This window comes from Typopeltis vanoorti, chromosome 14 (assembly GCF_054136105.1).
Source record: "Typopeltis vanoorti isolate ZY-2024b chromosome 14, IOZ_Tvanoo_1.0, whole genome shotgun sequence".
NCBI lineage: Eukaryota > Metazoa > Arthropoda > Arachnida > Uropygi > Thelyphonidae > Typopeltis > Typopeltis vanoorti.
In genome coordinates this window covers 73,063,082-73,077,422 of record NC_143562.1, presented here as the reverse complement: position 1 = coordinate 73,077,422, position 14,341 = coordinate 73,063,082, and the positions used below count along the sequence as shown (strand labels likewise).

The following is a 14,341-nucleotide window of genomic DNA, read 5'->3' as shown; positions in this document are numbered from 1 at the left end:
CTGTTTAAAGTTCCCAAGTCTAGTTTCCAATGGCAGCATGATCTGGTTATCCAGAAATTCTTAGCATTCTGTCTTGATTCATCTTGGAAGATTGGGCAATAATTCATCACTGTGGATTGGTGAATGGCAAGATTTTTACATAGGATTGTAGATATTTATTTTTAATTATTTGATTTGTGATGTCAGCTTGCACCATTTGTATCTTTGTTTTCTAGTTACTCTTACCTTTAATGAACCCTCCCCCTCCTTTACATTGATATCTGTGTCTGCTTGAGTTTGTTAAATTCCTTCGGAGACGGTAACCTCTATCCTTGCCTAAAATGTTCAAATCTTAAAACTCATGTCTGATACTATTACTTGACCTTAGTCTGCTTGTAATCCGCTTAACTTACTCTCCCCTCCCTCTCAACATCATAATGTATATCCTTATATGTGCTGGTGTCATAAAACAAGGAAAAATCTCTAGTTAAGGGAACTCAATTTAGATTGCTAATGCTCATGTTTAGTAGTCCTTGAAAAATTTATATTAGTTAACGACTGAGGCATCAAGGCCTATGTAAATTTTATATTCTTTAAAAACATGAGATTTTATCTGCTAAGCACATATATAAGAGCCCTTTGTTCATTAATCTCAAGCAACTCTGAATTGTACAGTCGTTAACTTCTCTTTACCTTGGTCACACAGGTCCAATTAGTTTCTGTGAGACAGTGCATTGGTTAACAAAGATCAGGCAAGCTATTTACAAAAAAACATGTTTATTTTAACTAAGACAAATATTTTACAAACAAGCAATGGGCATATCACGTGCTTGAATCACAATTTATGAAGTAAAACTAATCGCTTGAGACATCATCATCAAATTCCTCATGTATCCTCAAGGGGTGTATAGGATATGATAGTACTGCATGAAAAATTTACATCATTACTAACTTCCTATCTACAATTTTCCTCCAAATCAGTCTGTTACTTGTCAAGACTCTAACATTATCAGATCTTATATTTCTATCATCTAAGACACTTTTTACCATAGCAATCCACCTATATCTTGGTCTTCCTCTGGGTCGTTTTCCTGCCAACCTGGCAGAGAACACTTGTTTTGCTAATCTTTCCATCCCCATTCTAATCTCAGGTGGTAAGTGACCATACCACATGAGATTAGCTGTGCTAACGCATTCCTGGATGCTGACAATGTCAAGTTCTTTCCTAACACTTGAGACATTAAACAAAGAAATCTCACACTCAACTTATTTATCACACAAAAGGTCTTTAGTCTGCAAAGCCTTGCATTCAATTTTTAAAAAAATTAAGATGAATTATATGTAACACTTTCTATATGTTAGTCAACACAGGCAATATACAAATTCATACTATTCATTTATGCACCTACAGACTAATGCTCAGCTTTCTTTGCTACGTACTGCAATTGATTAAACAGGACTACCATCGATTATCTACACAAATAATCTTGGACATTAACATAAAGCAAACTACTTACTAACTCTCAATATCTTGTAAAGTCCTAGGGTTTTTGAGAGGTCTGGGAGCATTCTGCTGGCTCCTTCCTCATTCTTGTGAAACGGCTGCGATCAGGCACTTTAGACGGCTGTTGTCTTGCAAGTTATCCCCTTTGGAAAGGTAATATAGTTCTTCAGTGATGTTAGGAACTACTCCGGTTGCAGTATATCAGCATGCACATGGATCGGTAATTTTGCCAAAGAACATCTCAGAAATTCCTTTGAATATGGCCTCTCCTGACTCCCCTTGCACTGGGGTTACCTACCAGGGAACTTCCCAAGATCTCCCAGATGACTCCTCGAGGAACTCTCTATTCTTCTCCTCCCAAGACTCCAGAAAAATCAGGAAAAAAAAAAAGCCTTTTTGCCCATCAATCAATCTTTTATATCATTTTTTATATCAAAATTCTTTTCACCTATCGATTTTACATAGGTTATAAAATATATAAAATTAGAAGTGTATATAACCTGCTTTAATATATTAAACTTTGTATTATACTGTGAAAATAACTGTCTTTCTTCCACTGTAAGAGATTTTTACAGGATCACAGTCCCAAAACCATTGGTTCACAGTAATTGTGCTATAATATACTACTTTGTTATAATAATTCCTTACACTTTTCTATATTAAAGTGGTAACCATTTGCCTTTGTCCACACTACAAGTCTATTTAAATATCACCCTGCAAGAATCTCTATATCATATTTGTCCTACTTAGTTTTGCATAATCAGTAAACAATTATTTCCCTGCAAATTATTTTCTATATCATTAATATACAAATCAATGGCTACTGCCCAAGAAGTCTGCCGGTCACTACACTTCTCCTGGATTCTACTCTCATCTTGTATGTCATCCATCAGCTGCCCTCTTTTCCTTGATATCAACTTCATATCTGCCAAAGAATATGTTTCTATTCACTAGATTCCCGAATTTTGGCTTTTGGACAACTCCCCAATATATTAATCTGCACTCTAGGCGGTATGATCAGTCTATAATTTGCTCCCTCTGTCTTGAACCTCCTTTATACAACAGAACTATTTTGCTCCCCTTCCACTCCCTTGACCTTACTACAGCTGATACTTAAGTTAAACAGCCTAGTCAGAGGCAATTCCAATTCTCTTACACTTCTCATAATACACAGGATTATGGTCCTTCTAATTGCATTGCCATTTTCAAATTCAGATTCTGCAATCCCCTAAGAACTTCCAATTCATCATTCTCTATTCCCACATCGGTTCTTGTCACATCTGTCACAGCAGCATCTTCATCTGGAATGATAGGCCCTTGCATAGCAGTCTGTTTGAAAACAAAAACCACTATGTAAGGTCTTTGACACAGAAAAAATTCAACTGTTTTGTCTGTGTCAAAACAGGCAAAATCATCACTACTTATTAAAGTTGTCCTTCCATAGCAATTCTTCCTTTTACTTACCACATAATGAAAGAACTCTTTATTTATTCATTCACACAATACCTACTACACCTCTCCTAAAACTCATTCATTCAGGGTAGTCACATCTACCTCTGGCATTCCTTTCCAGTCATTCATCACTGTCCAAGTAAAATGTCTAGTCCACACACACACTTACTAACAACACCCTTACTCAGTTTCCAGGGATGAGCAGTAGTTCTCTCCATACTCATCACATATCCTGAAAAATTTGCTTTTCTGTTAATCTTATGGAACCCCTCAACTAAATAAGTTTGTTATGTTCTGTTTTCTGCCTGTTAACTAAACTTAGCAACCACAAACCTATTACCAGTATGGTTACTTGTCTTTAGGTCCTTTCCAATCTCTTTATCTCCAATGGACCTAGATGACGATATCTGTTGCAAGATGTGACCCTATCATAGCCTTATAAAGAGGGATAATAACCATCATCATCAAATACCTGCCATGTACCCTCAAGGGGTGTACAGGATATGATAGTACTACATGAAAAATTTACATCATTACCAACTTCCTATCTACAATTTTCCTCCAAATCAGTCTATTACTTGTCAAGACTCTAACATTATCAGATCTTATATTTCTATCGTCTAAGGCACTTTGTACCATATCAGTCCATCTATATCTTGGTCTTCCTCTGGGTCGTTTTGCTGCCAACCTGATGGAGAACACTTGTTTCGCTAATCTTTCCTCGCCCATTCTGTTTAAGTGACCATACCACCTGAGATTAGCTCTGCTAACACATTCCTGGATGCTCACAATTTCAAGTTCTTTCCTAATATCCTTGTTTTTAATATGATATTGCCATTGATACCATCTGTTCATGCCTCTAATCTTTCTTAGGACTCTCATATCTGTGGTCTATAGTCTTTGGTCAAGGGTTTTACTTCTGACCCAGCTCTCAGATCCATAAGTTAAAACTGGTTTGAACACTGTCTTGTATACAGCTAATTTAGTGTTCTGACTAATTTCTCTCTTATTCCATATGAATTTATTCAATTGACTTCCTACTATACCAACTTTATTGATTCTGTTGTCTATTTCCATATTTAATTTACCATCTTCACTAAAAATCGTGCCTCAGTAGGTGAATGTTTTACTTGTTTCACAGGTTCTCCGTTCACAATGCAGTTGACATTTTCAACGATTCTGCCTATTTTCATCTTTGTCTTTTTATTGCTGACCTTCACACCATATCTATTACAACAGTTATTCAATTTAGTCAAGGAATCTTGCAGACTCGTAACGGATTTATTGATAAGTATAACATCGTCTGCATAAAGCAAAGAGCTGACATTAACATCTCCAATTTTGATATCATGTTTAATACCACTTTCCTTCATAATGTGATCCATATAGATAATGAATAACAAGGGGATAATGTACATCCTTGTCTCACACCAGATTTAACATTAAACCATCTTCCTGTACTTCCTTCAATCCTAACTGCTGATTTACAACTCAAATAAAGACTAAGTGTTGCTTGATATAATGCCCCATTGACACCATATAACTGTAGCGTATTGAATAGCTTCTCTCTTGGCACCTTGTCATATGCCTTTTCCAGATCGACAAAACCTAAATACAGATCTTTGTTATATTCCCATGATTTCTCCACTATTTGTCGTAAAGTGAAGATCTGATCCTGACAGCCTCTTTTTGGTCTGAATGCAGCTTGTTCTTCACCAAGCTTTTCTTCAATAATTTGTCTCAACTGTTTCTCAAGTATACTAGCATAAATCTTACCAGGAACACTCAGTAGGGAAATACCTCTGTAATTCTCACACTCAGTTTTATTTCCCCTTTTATATATGGGTACTATGAGAGCTCTACTCCAATCATTGGAAATTCGTCCTTCTGTCCACACCTTCTGAACTATGCAGTGCAACCACTGTAAGACTTTTATACCACCATATCCTTAAGCATTTCTGGTTGAATATCATCTACTCCTGCTGCCTTTCCACATTTCAAGCCTTTGATGGCTTTTTCTACTTCAAGTATGGATATGTATTCCTGACTGTATGCCTGTCGAGTGTTTTTTACCACAGTGCTATCACTGCTTGTTTCATTTAGCAGTTTTTCAAAGTAATTACTCCATACTTCAAGGATATCTTTTTCTCCTGTTTTCATGTCACCTTTATCATCTCTAATTCCTTTTACAGCACTCTTTCCTCATTTCTGAGCTTCTTCAACAACCTCCAGAATATTTTGCCACCTTCTTGATATTTATTTTCTATGTTCTTGCCAAAGTCCTCCCATGACTTTTGTTTAGCTAGTTTTACACAGTGTTTAGCTGTCTTACATTTGTCTCTGTATTCTCTAAGAGCACAAGCTCACTTATTTGCCAGTAATTTTTGATATGCTTTCTTCTTTTCCTTCACTGCCTCTTTTACTTCCTGTCTCCACCATGGAGTTCTGATTTATCTATCCTTGCAGACAACCTCGCCACATGCCTCTGTGACTGAATCAGTCAGGGTTTTCTTCAAGGTTTGGTTCCTGTTCTCAAACTCTTTCATTTTTTCTTCAATAATCTTTCTGTATTTTAGTCTACAGTTCACATCTGAGAGCTGCTCAACTTTTATTTGCTTTAAAACTTTCTTGCATGTTATTCTTTTCAATATGAAATTCAATTTTATCCTGCTCAAGACTAAATAGTGATCACTTCCAATTTCAAATCCTCTATACACACTGGTGTCCTGCACCAGGGAGAAAACATCACTATCAACAATAACATAGTCAATGAGACTTTTCTTATTCCTTGCCTCTTCTCTCCATGTGAATTTGTGCACATTTTTATGTTGGAACATGGTATTAGTAATAACCAGTCCATGTCCTGAGCAGAAATCCAACAGGTATTTGCCATTATTTTTAGCTTTGCTCTTTTCTCCAAATTTTCCCAAAATATTTTTGTATGTCTGACAATCACTTCGTACTCTGCTATTTAGATCCCCAACAAGGACCAACTTTTCCTTTTTTATTGTGTCAGTAGCTTTCTCTAGAAACATTCTTCCACTTCTACCTTAGTAGAGCCTTCTGTGGGACCATAGGCACAAATAAGTCTCCTTGTCCAGTTTCCCATTCTGATATTTGCCTATATCACTCTACTTGAGACTGGCGTGCCATTCAAGAAGATTAGCCTCATATTTAGTGTTGAATACTATGGCTACTCCTTCTTTTCATTGATTGTCATTGCCTGAATATAACATTTTGTATTTATTCCTCAGAAAGATCTCGCCAGTTTTTGTCTTTTTTGTTTCAGTCACCCCTATTATGTCGATCTGGTACTTATCTAATTCCTTGGGCTTCTTATGTTGATAGCACCAATCTTCAACTCTGGTGATATTGAGTTGGGGTGTGTTTTAGGGTTTTTTCCAGTAGCTGACTTTTCGCTGTTCGTTCTGGTTCCCTGGCAAAAACAACGGAGGCCTTGTTTTACTGGCGATGCCTCAGCCAGCATGAAATTTTGTCATGTTGTACCATCATTTTGTATTTTAGTTTAAGCCAATAAGAATACAATTTGGTTGGCGAAATCTCAAATTTCCAGCCTATCCTCATTCATTCAGTATCCAAGTAGATACCCAATAGGGTGCACCACAAGAAGGTGAGGGTTGGACATTAGGTTTGAAGCCCTGGTCGGTTCTCCGCATTCCTTTAAAGGCAATGTGGAGGTCTCCTCTCAGTTATACAACCTCTGCTTGTTAAAGAGGGATGTGAAAAAAATATTTGTCAATATGTTTTTTAACATCCACATAATCCTTAGGGCTATTTTGAGATATGCCCTCTGAACTTCAACTCTGCCATCATATGTCTCCCAAGTCTCATCAGTTTTCTACAATCCAGTTCTCTGAATGTAATACACTATATATGATATTTTCTTTCCATTGTGCATAACCTTATACTTGGCCACATTAATTGATAACCATTATCCTTCACCCATGCTACTAATTTATTTAAATCATCCTGCAGGATCTGTATCACCATTATTACCTATTATCCACCCAATTTTGCATCATAAGCAAACAACTGAATACTAGGTAATAGTGGGATTATTTATGTGAGAAGGTTTGTTATAATATATTCATCTTCTAGTATCTACTTTCTTTCTGTAAATATAAAAGACAGCAAGTTATTATAGAGATGTGACTAATGAATGCTAGAAAGTATAGACAGTTATTTGATTGCTTTCTTTCAATATAGTGAAGCATATTTTCAAAATCTGGTTGTTGAAATGTACTAAAAATGTATCTAAATGTTTCTGAGCTATATAGGGAAAAATAGCAAACACATCATCTGTAGAGCACAGCTCTTACTGTGTGCTGTTAATAGCTGCTAATGGGTTACAGCAAAACCTGCTACAAGATGAGTGTGTGTGTGTGTGCTAAGAACAACACACTGAAAGTTTGAGTGTATATGCACAAGGGCGTTGGTGTTTTTTTTTTAATGTATTATATCTCTGTTTATTAAATAAAAAAAAAATATTAAGTCCCATTTCTTCTATGACATTTAAATTATTCAATTTCAGTTTATATATTTTTCCTATCTAAGTAAAATAATCAAACTAGATGAGAAGACAGCCATGGGTTTCCTCCTTGCCTCCTATTAAACACTCAATATGGAATATTTAAACCCCCTTAACACATATCTGCTCAACATTTTAATCTTGCTGCATTATATAGATGAAGTACAGTATGGCGCAAAAAAAAAAAAAAAGTACTGAATTTGGCATCCTCTTTGGTACACACGGTATGAGATATGCCATTGGACTCCATGCATGTTAGTAGAAGAGTACGTGTAGAGTACACCATTACATTTTGCTCTAGCAATGTGTTGATATTGAAAGAAAATACATTTATTGTTGAGCATTATTGTCATTCATACAGAATTGGTTCAAGCCTATGACATGTTTATGGGCAGTTTGTTTGTTGTTTCAGTAAGTGTGTCCAAAGCAATTATGTCATCATTGCCTTAATTGAGAGGTTCCTGGAGTGTTCTGCTGCAAAGCAAAGAGCATTCGGGGAGACCACGAACTGTTAACACAAATGAGAATCATGGTGTGTTATGGTCTCTGAAAAGCACTTGAAAAGCAGCTGTAAAACTTGGGATAATGAAGCAGTCACTACAGAGAATCCTTAAGGAGCTGGGTGCCTTTTCATTCAGGTGGGTTAGTGTTTAACAGCAACAGATTACTCTGCATGGCAGGAATACCATACACACATGCTGGCCAATGTCCACGAAGATCTGTCCTTCATAATCTGGACAAAGAGCGCATTTCCATCTAAGCGGTCATGTAAACAGAAGAACCTACAGGTTTCTTGGTTTCTCAAGACCTGAATTTGTCCAAGAGAAACCTGTTCACAGTGAGAAGGTTACCTCATGGTGTGCAGTTTTCACTCATGGCATAGTTAGACCCTACTTCATTGAAGAGGGTTGTGTAACCATGACCTTGAATAGCAAATGCTATATTGAGAATGTGTTGGTTCCATTCACCCAGGATTTACATAGGATGTGTTGTGCAAAAAAGCATTCCAACAGGACAAAGCAACCTGTCACGCATCACGTGCTTCTTAAGCATATCTATCAGAAAGCTTCTCCAGGAGGCTCATTTCGAGGTTCACAGAATTCCCATATCATTTATGTTCTCCTGATCTCACATCACTTGATGCCTTCATTTGGGGGTATGTCGAAGGAATGAGTATTCCACCATGACATTCCTTCAGATCTTGATTAACTAAGGGATAAAATTACATGATATGTCTAGCAGATGTCCAAACCCTTGTTCTCCAAGATGACAGACAAACTTTTCTATGCACTACAAAACTTGTCTTGAAAGTTTTGTAGATTATGTGCCCATTTCGAGCACATAATCTACCATTGTTAATGCTTTATTTGACCAAGATTCCACTCATAGTTGTGGATGTACATATCTCGATGTGTAAAGATATATTTCTTTGTTAATAAAACTGTTTACTCCATAACATATATCGTTGTAGTTATTTTCAGTACTATTTTTTGTGCCATACTGTATATACTGTTTTTGTCTGATTTCGGCTAATTTCTCTCTTATTCCATATAAATTTATTCACCTAGCTAACTACCATGCCAGCCTTGTCAATTCTGTTGTTTTTTTTTTTCCAGATTTAATTTGCCACTGGGACCTATTGTTTAACCTTTATATTAATGACATTGTCAGTGTGGATTGCAAGGGGATATTCAGTTGTTTGCAGATCATGTGAAGCTGAGCAGGGTTATTAGTAATAGTGCAGATGTGGCAGCCCTGCAAGAGGATTTGAATAAACTGAACAGATGGGTAAATGAATGGAGATGCTGGTTTAATGCAGCAAAATGTAAAGCCTTGAAGTTTGGGATACATCGATGGGAGGCTGCATACTCGATCGAGGAGCTGTACTGGAGGGGAGACGAGATCTGGGGGGCAATGATCAGTAGAAAACAGAAATTCAGGGGCATATTGCAAAGGTAGTGAAAGTAACTCAGAGGATTGCTGAAATACTGAGAAGGATGCTGACCTGCAGAGATAAGAGTTATCATTCTGTTGTATAAGATTCTGATCAGACCACACTTAGACTATTGTTTTCATATTTGGTCCCCAGGATTCGAATGGGATAAATTAACTGTGGAAAGGGTACAGAGGCAGATAACAAAGGTGGTTTCAGGACTGTACAATGTTATTTATGAGGATCGGCTGAGGGAATGTGGACTGCTTAGTTTGGTGGATAGAAGGAGAGGTGATATGATTGAGACTTAAACTGCTGACAGGCAGTTACAGGGTTGACACTGGGGAGTTCTTTCACTTGGTGAAGTAACGAGAAGGAGTGATGACAAGGGGCCATCCCTGGAGGTTACGAAAGGAAGCTGTGAGCAAGAGGGTGAGGAGTGGTTTCTTTGCATGGAGGGTGGTGGAACCGTGGAATGCGTTGCCTGATAGAGTGGTAGGAGCAAGAATGGTCAATGATTTCAAGGAGTGGTATGATAGAATCCTTTCTTTTAGGCTTACACGGTGATCCGAATGCATTTTTGAAAATTATGGAGACAACTACCGTGTTTGAATAAAAACTTTAGTTTAATATAACTAAAATCTACATTCGACGTTTCGACCTTTATGTCAAGGTCATCTTCTGGAGTGTACAAATATACACAGGAAACAAGCTATACTACAATCAAACTGGTTCGATTGTAGTATAGCTTGTAGTATAAAGACACTGACCAACCGCTACCACAATTGTTGGCCTGACCTCTGGTGAAAGAAAAAAATAAATAAAAAAATAAATAAAAATAAAAATAAAATTAAATTAAAAAATTATACATCAATGCTAGAGTCCTATTATTAGTGTTGTCTAATATAATATATGTCTTGACATAAAGGTTGAAACGTTGAATGTAGATTTTAGTTATATTAAACTAAAGTTTTTATTCAAACACGGTAGTTGTCTCCATAATTTTCAAAAATGCAATGGTATGATAGACTTTGTGTTTCCTAGGAAGGTATAGAATAATAATAATAATAAATGGCTAGCGTCTAATGTACACTTCACTACAAGAAAAGAATGAAATAACTGTTTGCCTTTCCTAGGCATGTTACCCTTACATATTTCAAATGGTTAACTATTTTTTTTGTTTATAGAAAGCAAACACTCACATACTGGAAGTTACTTGTTAGATAAGCAGTCACACCACCATCATCTAGCCCAGCAGTATGGTATGTTTAAAACCCTAACACATAGGGCTTTGTTACAGTGACACAACTCTTGTCACAGAATTCAGTTATACTGTATGCCTTTTCCCTTTCTTAACATGCAGGATCACAGCATGCAAGTTCTTTTGTCCTCTATATACTATATATGTTTGAAAAGATAGCCAAAGTGTTAAATATTTATTTAGATATTGATTTAAATAACCACTTTTAAACCATATCTACAAGTTATTAGCTTTATCCTAAGGACAAACTCTTTCCTTTGATACATCTAGAAGTATAAAAAAGTACCTGTTTTCTATGGACAAACAGGAAGAACTGCTAACTCTCACTTCGAGAAGCATGAGATATACCCAACCATCATTATTACAAATTAAGACTGCAGATTATGTACAGTTGACTCTTGCTTCCAGGGAGTACCAAAAGAACAGTAGGTTATAGTGGATGGTTTGCTATAGTGAACATGACATTGATGCCAAGTTAATATGAAAATAAGATTTTAATCTTCCTAAGTAAAAATAAACGAAAATTTTCACAAATTAGTAGCTCACTAATGCAGTATAAAGATTGGATCTTTTTAAGATATTTTGCAGTTTTAGTGCTTGTTTTTATTTCTGCAAAATTTGATAACATATCTTAAAGCATCGACTGACAGAAACAGATTTTTATTAAATGTTTATTGTGCTTTCAGTTCTTCATGAATTTAAAGAACAGTTGCGCAAACAGGCTACAGTAGAAAACTTTATTGAATGGTTGGATATAGTAATGGAACAGAAAGTTATAAAGGTAAAAGCATTTTTTTCAAATGTTTAATTTAAATTTGTATAATAAGTTAAAAAGGTGAATATACAAAGTTAAATGAAAATTTAATAATTCAGTAATGATTAATTTAAATTAGATTGAGTAATAGTTTAATAATTTAATTTAATTGTTACTGCATAACTGCCTGAGGTATCTTGAGGCACTTATTGAATACTTTCATAGAATCCAACAAAAAAGACATGAAGATGAAAGAACTCCCTTCGAGATAAAATTAGGTTCTGTTAGCATTCCTTTCTTTATATGATAAATCATTAATTCTGGCAGATGATGCTATATAAATATATTAGTAGTTCAGAACTTAGTTTTGTGCTCAATTACCAAGAGTTGCAATGATCAAGACTTTTTATGTGACTCCCATCCACAAAAGGTTGTAAACCGGTAGTGAATTAAGTACTGTGGATGGGCTAGGGATTTTTTTTTTCTATTTTTTTAATTTTTTTTCGGAGGGAGGATATTATTATTATTACGTGACCCCTCCAGGGAGTCCAAAGACTCATTGAGGGAGGGCACCTACTCTACAACTTACTACTTTCCACCAACTACAACGAACCGCAACTACCAACCATCATCTACACCGATGCAATCTACCGCCCACCACCATAAGTATTTTCACAGATTATCACAAACATCCATGCCCACAGCGGGATTCAAACCCTCAACCTTTTGGATGGAGAGCGGTATGCTAACCACTCGGTCAACCAGGCAGGCATTTATAATAGACAGATAAATATTTTCATTTTTATTTATTGGCAAGTACTGCTAACCAATAAATGATATATTCAGAAACTCATAATAGTAGTTGCCTGCAAAATTTGTCTTATCAGTAGCAGCCACTATGTTATTTGGTAACCTCCATGGAGTCAACAGACTTATTGTGGAGGCCCATTCAACCAGCAACATATCTATCATAATGAGCATTGAAGTTATTTACTACCTGCACTGACAACATACTCGCATTCTACTCGCTGACAGCTCTCCACGTAAAAAATCAACTCCTCACACCCTTCTTCACCACATCTTTGTACAACTTCCAGGGATGGTCTCTCATTCTTCCCATCTTAATACCCACTCTTTTTATAATTTCTTCTGAATTAATCTGGTAGAATTCCTTAACTAATGTGAAGGTCTATCATATCTCCTCTTTTCCTCTTATCCACCAACCTCTGTAATCTACATTCTTTCAAATGCTCTTCATAACCAACAGTCCATAGTCCTGATATCACTTTGATTATTCATCTTTTGATCCTCTAGTGTTTCCACATCACAATGAAAACTTGCTGACCAAATCTGAGCACAGTAGTTTGTGATCTAACCAACGTCTTATATAGAGGCACCACCATCTCCTTATCCCTGCATGTCAATGTACTTTTTATCATAGCAGCAATACAACATGCAGTTTTTGTAACACATGTGATGTGACCTTGGAACTTCAGTCTACTGTCCACCATCACTCCAAAATCTCGAATCTCATCTATTTCCTGAAGTGCAGCTCCACCAATATAGTATGTAGCCTTATATCTCTATATCCCAAAGTATAATGCCTTTCAACCCCACTCATTTGTCCAAGCTAAAGTCGATTCAAATTTTGCTACAGAGAATTAACATCAGCACTACTGATAATTCTACCTAACTTTGCATCATTGACAAATCCGACATCATTAACAAATTTGAAGATCCCCAGTCAGTCCACATGAAATATCATTAAGAAACAAATTAAACAGTAGGGACCCAAGAACAGAATCCAGAGGCATGCCACTGGTCATCTTCCTTTTCTGAGACATGGCTCCATCACATAACTTTCTGGTATCATTCAGAGAGCCAATCTCCAATCCATCTAACCAATATATATACTATACTATATTTTCCTATCCTCTACAGCTTGTACACCAACTTATGTGGTAATCTATCAAATGCTTTTGCAAAGTCCAAGAATATCACCATATATGATTCTCCCTTATCCAACACATTTGTCACCTTATTATAAAACATAAGCATATTGCTAAAACAAGACTTACTCTTCACAAACCCATGTTGAGCATCATAGTGAAACTTATGGTCATCAACCCAATCCTGTATTCTATTTTTAACCAATTTTTCCAACACTTTAATCACAACTGCAGATGTACAGACCAGTCTATAATTGGAAACTTCTGTTCTCGAACCATGCTTGTGGAGAGGGTATTATTTTTTGTTCTTTTCACTCTTTAGGAACCTTCCCCACTGCAAGACTTTCATTAAATGACCAGCTAACTCAATGTGCAAAAGCTAAATAATGTGTAAAAGAATTAACAAAAGCTAACTCTTTTGCGCATTATTTAAAAATACATGGTGATATGTCATTCATTCCCACAGCCTTATTAACATCTAACACAAGCAACACTTGATATACCTCTGATTCTTTCACCTTTAATTTTCCTAATTTTTGCCTCCTTTCTACACATTGCACAGCATCGTTCACACTGCTATGACTGATAAAGTGTTCATTAAATAATTCCACTATATCATTTGCTATGGTTACTCTGCTACCAAAACTATCCACCACCATTAACCTGCCATAATTACTTTTCCTCTTGCTTGTCACATAGCAGAAAATTTCCCTTGGATTAACTTTTGACCTGACTGGCCAATCTCCTCTCGTATTCTCCTTTTTCTTTTTTTAAACCATGCTTTCACTTTTCTGGCCTGCACTTTATATTCTTTATGCATCTGTTCACTGCAAACTGTCTTGTACTTCCTCTGTAACAACTAGTTTTATGTATGCATCCAAAAACAGTAAAGATTTATAGTGTTAGATCGAATAAAAAGGAATGTATTATGATATGTGAGAAGTGCAATGAAAGGATAGG

The 14,341-nt window shown here is 36.1% G+C and overlaps 1 protein-coding gene across 6 annotated transcripts in view; it reads left to right on the top strand.

Moving 5' to 3' along the window:
• The window catches only part of LOC150099659 (DNA-binding protein RFX6-like), a 295,066-nt gene that overhangs the window by 182,892 nt on the left and 97,833 nt on the right, over window positions 1–14,341 (top strand). For all 6 annotated transcript variants that reach the window (XM_090404483.1, XM_090404484.1, XM_090404485.1 and 3 more), the window contains one exon: window positions 11,365–11,459. In XM_090404483.1, coding sequence (XP_090260609.1) covers window positions 11,365–11,459 — 95 coding nt within the window. The remainder of the gene's footprint in view (window positions 1–11,364; window positions 11,460–14,341) is intronic.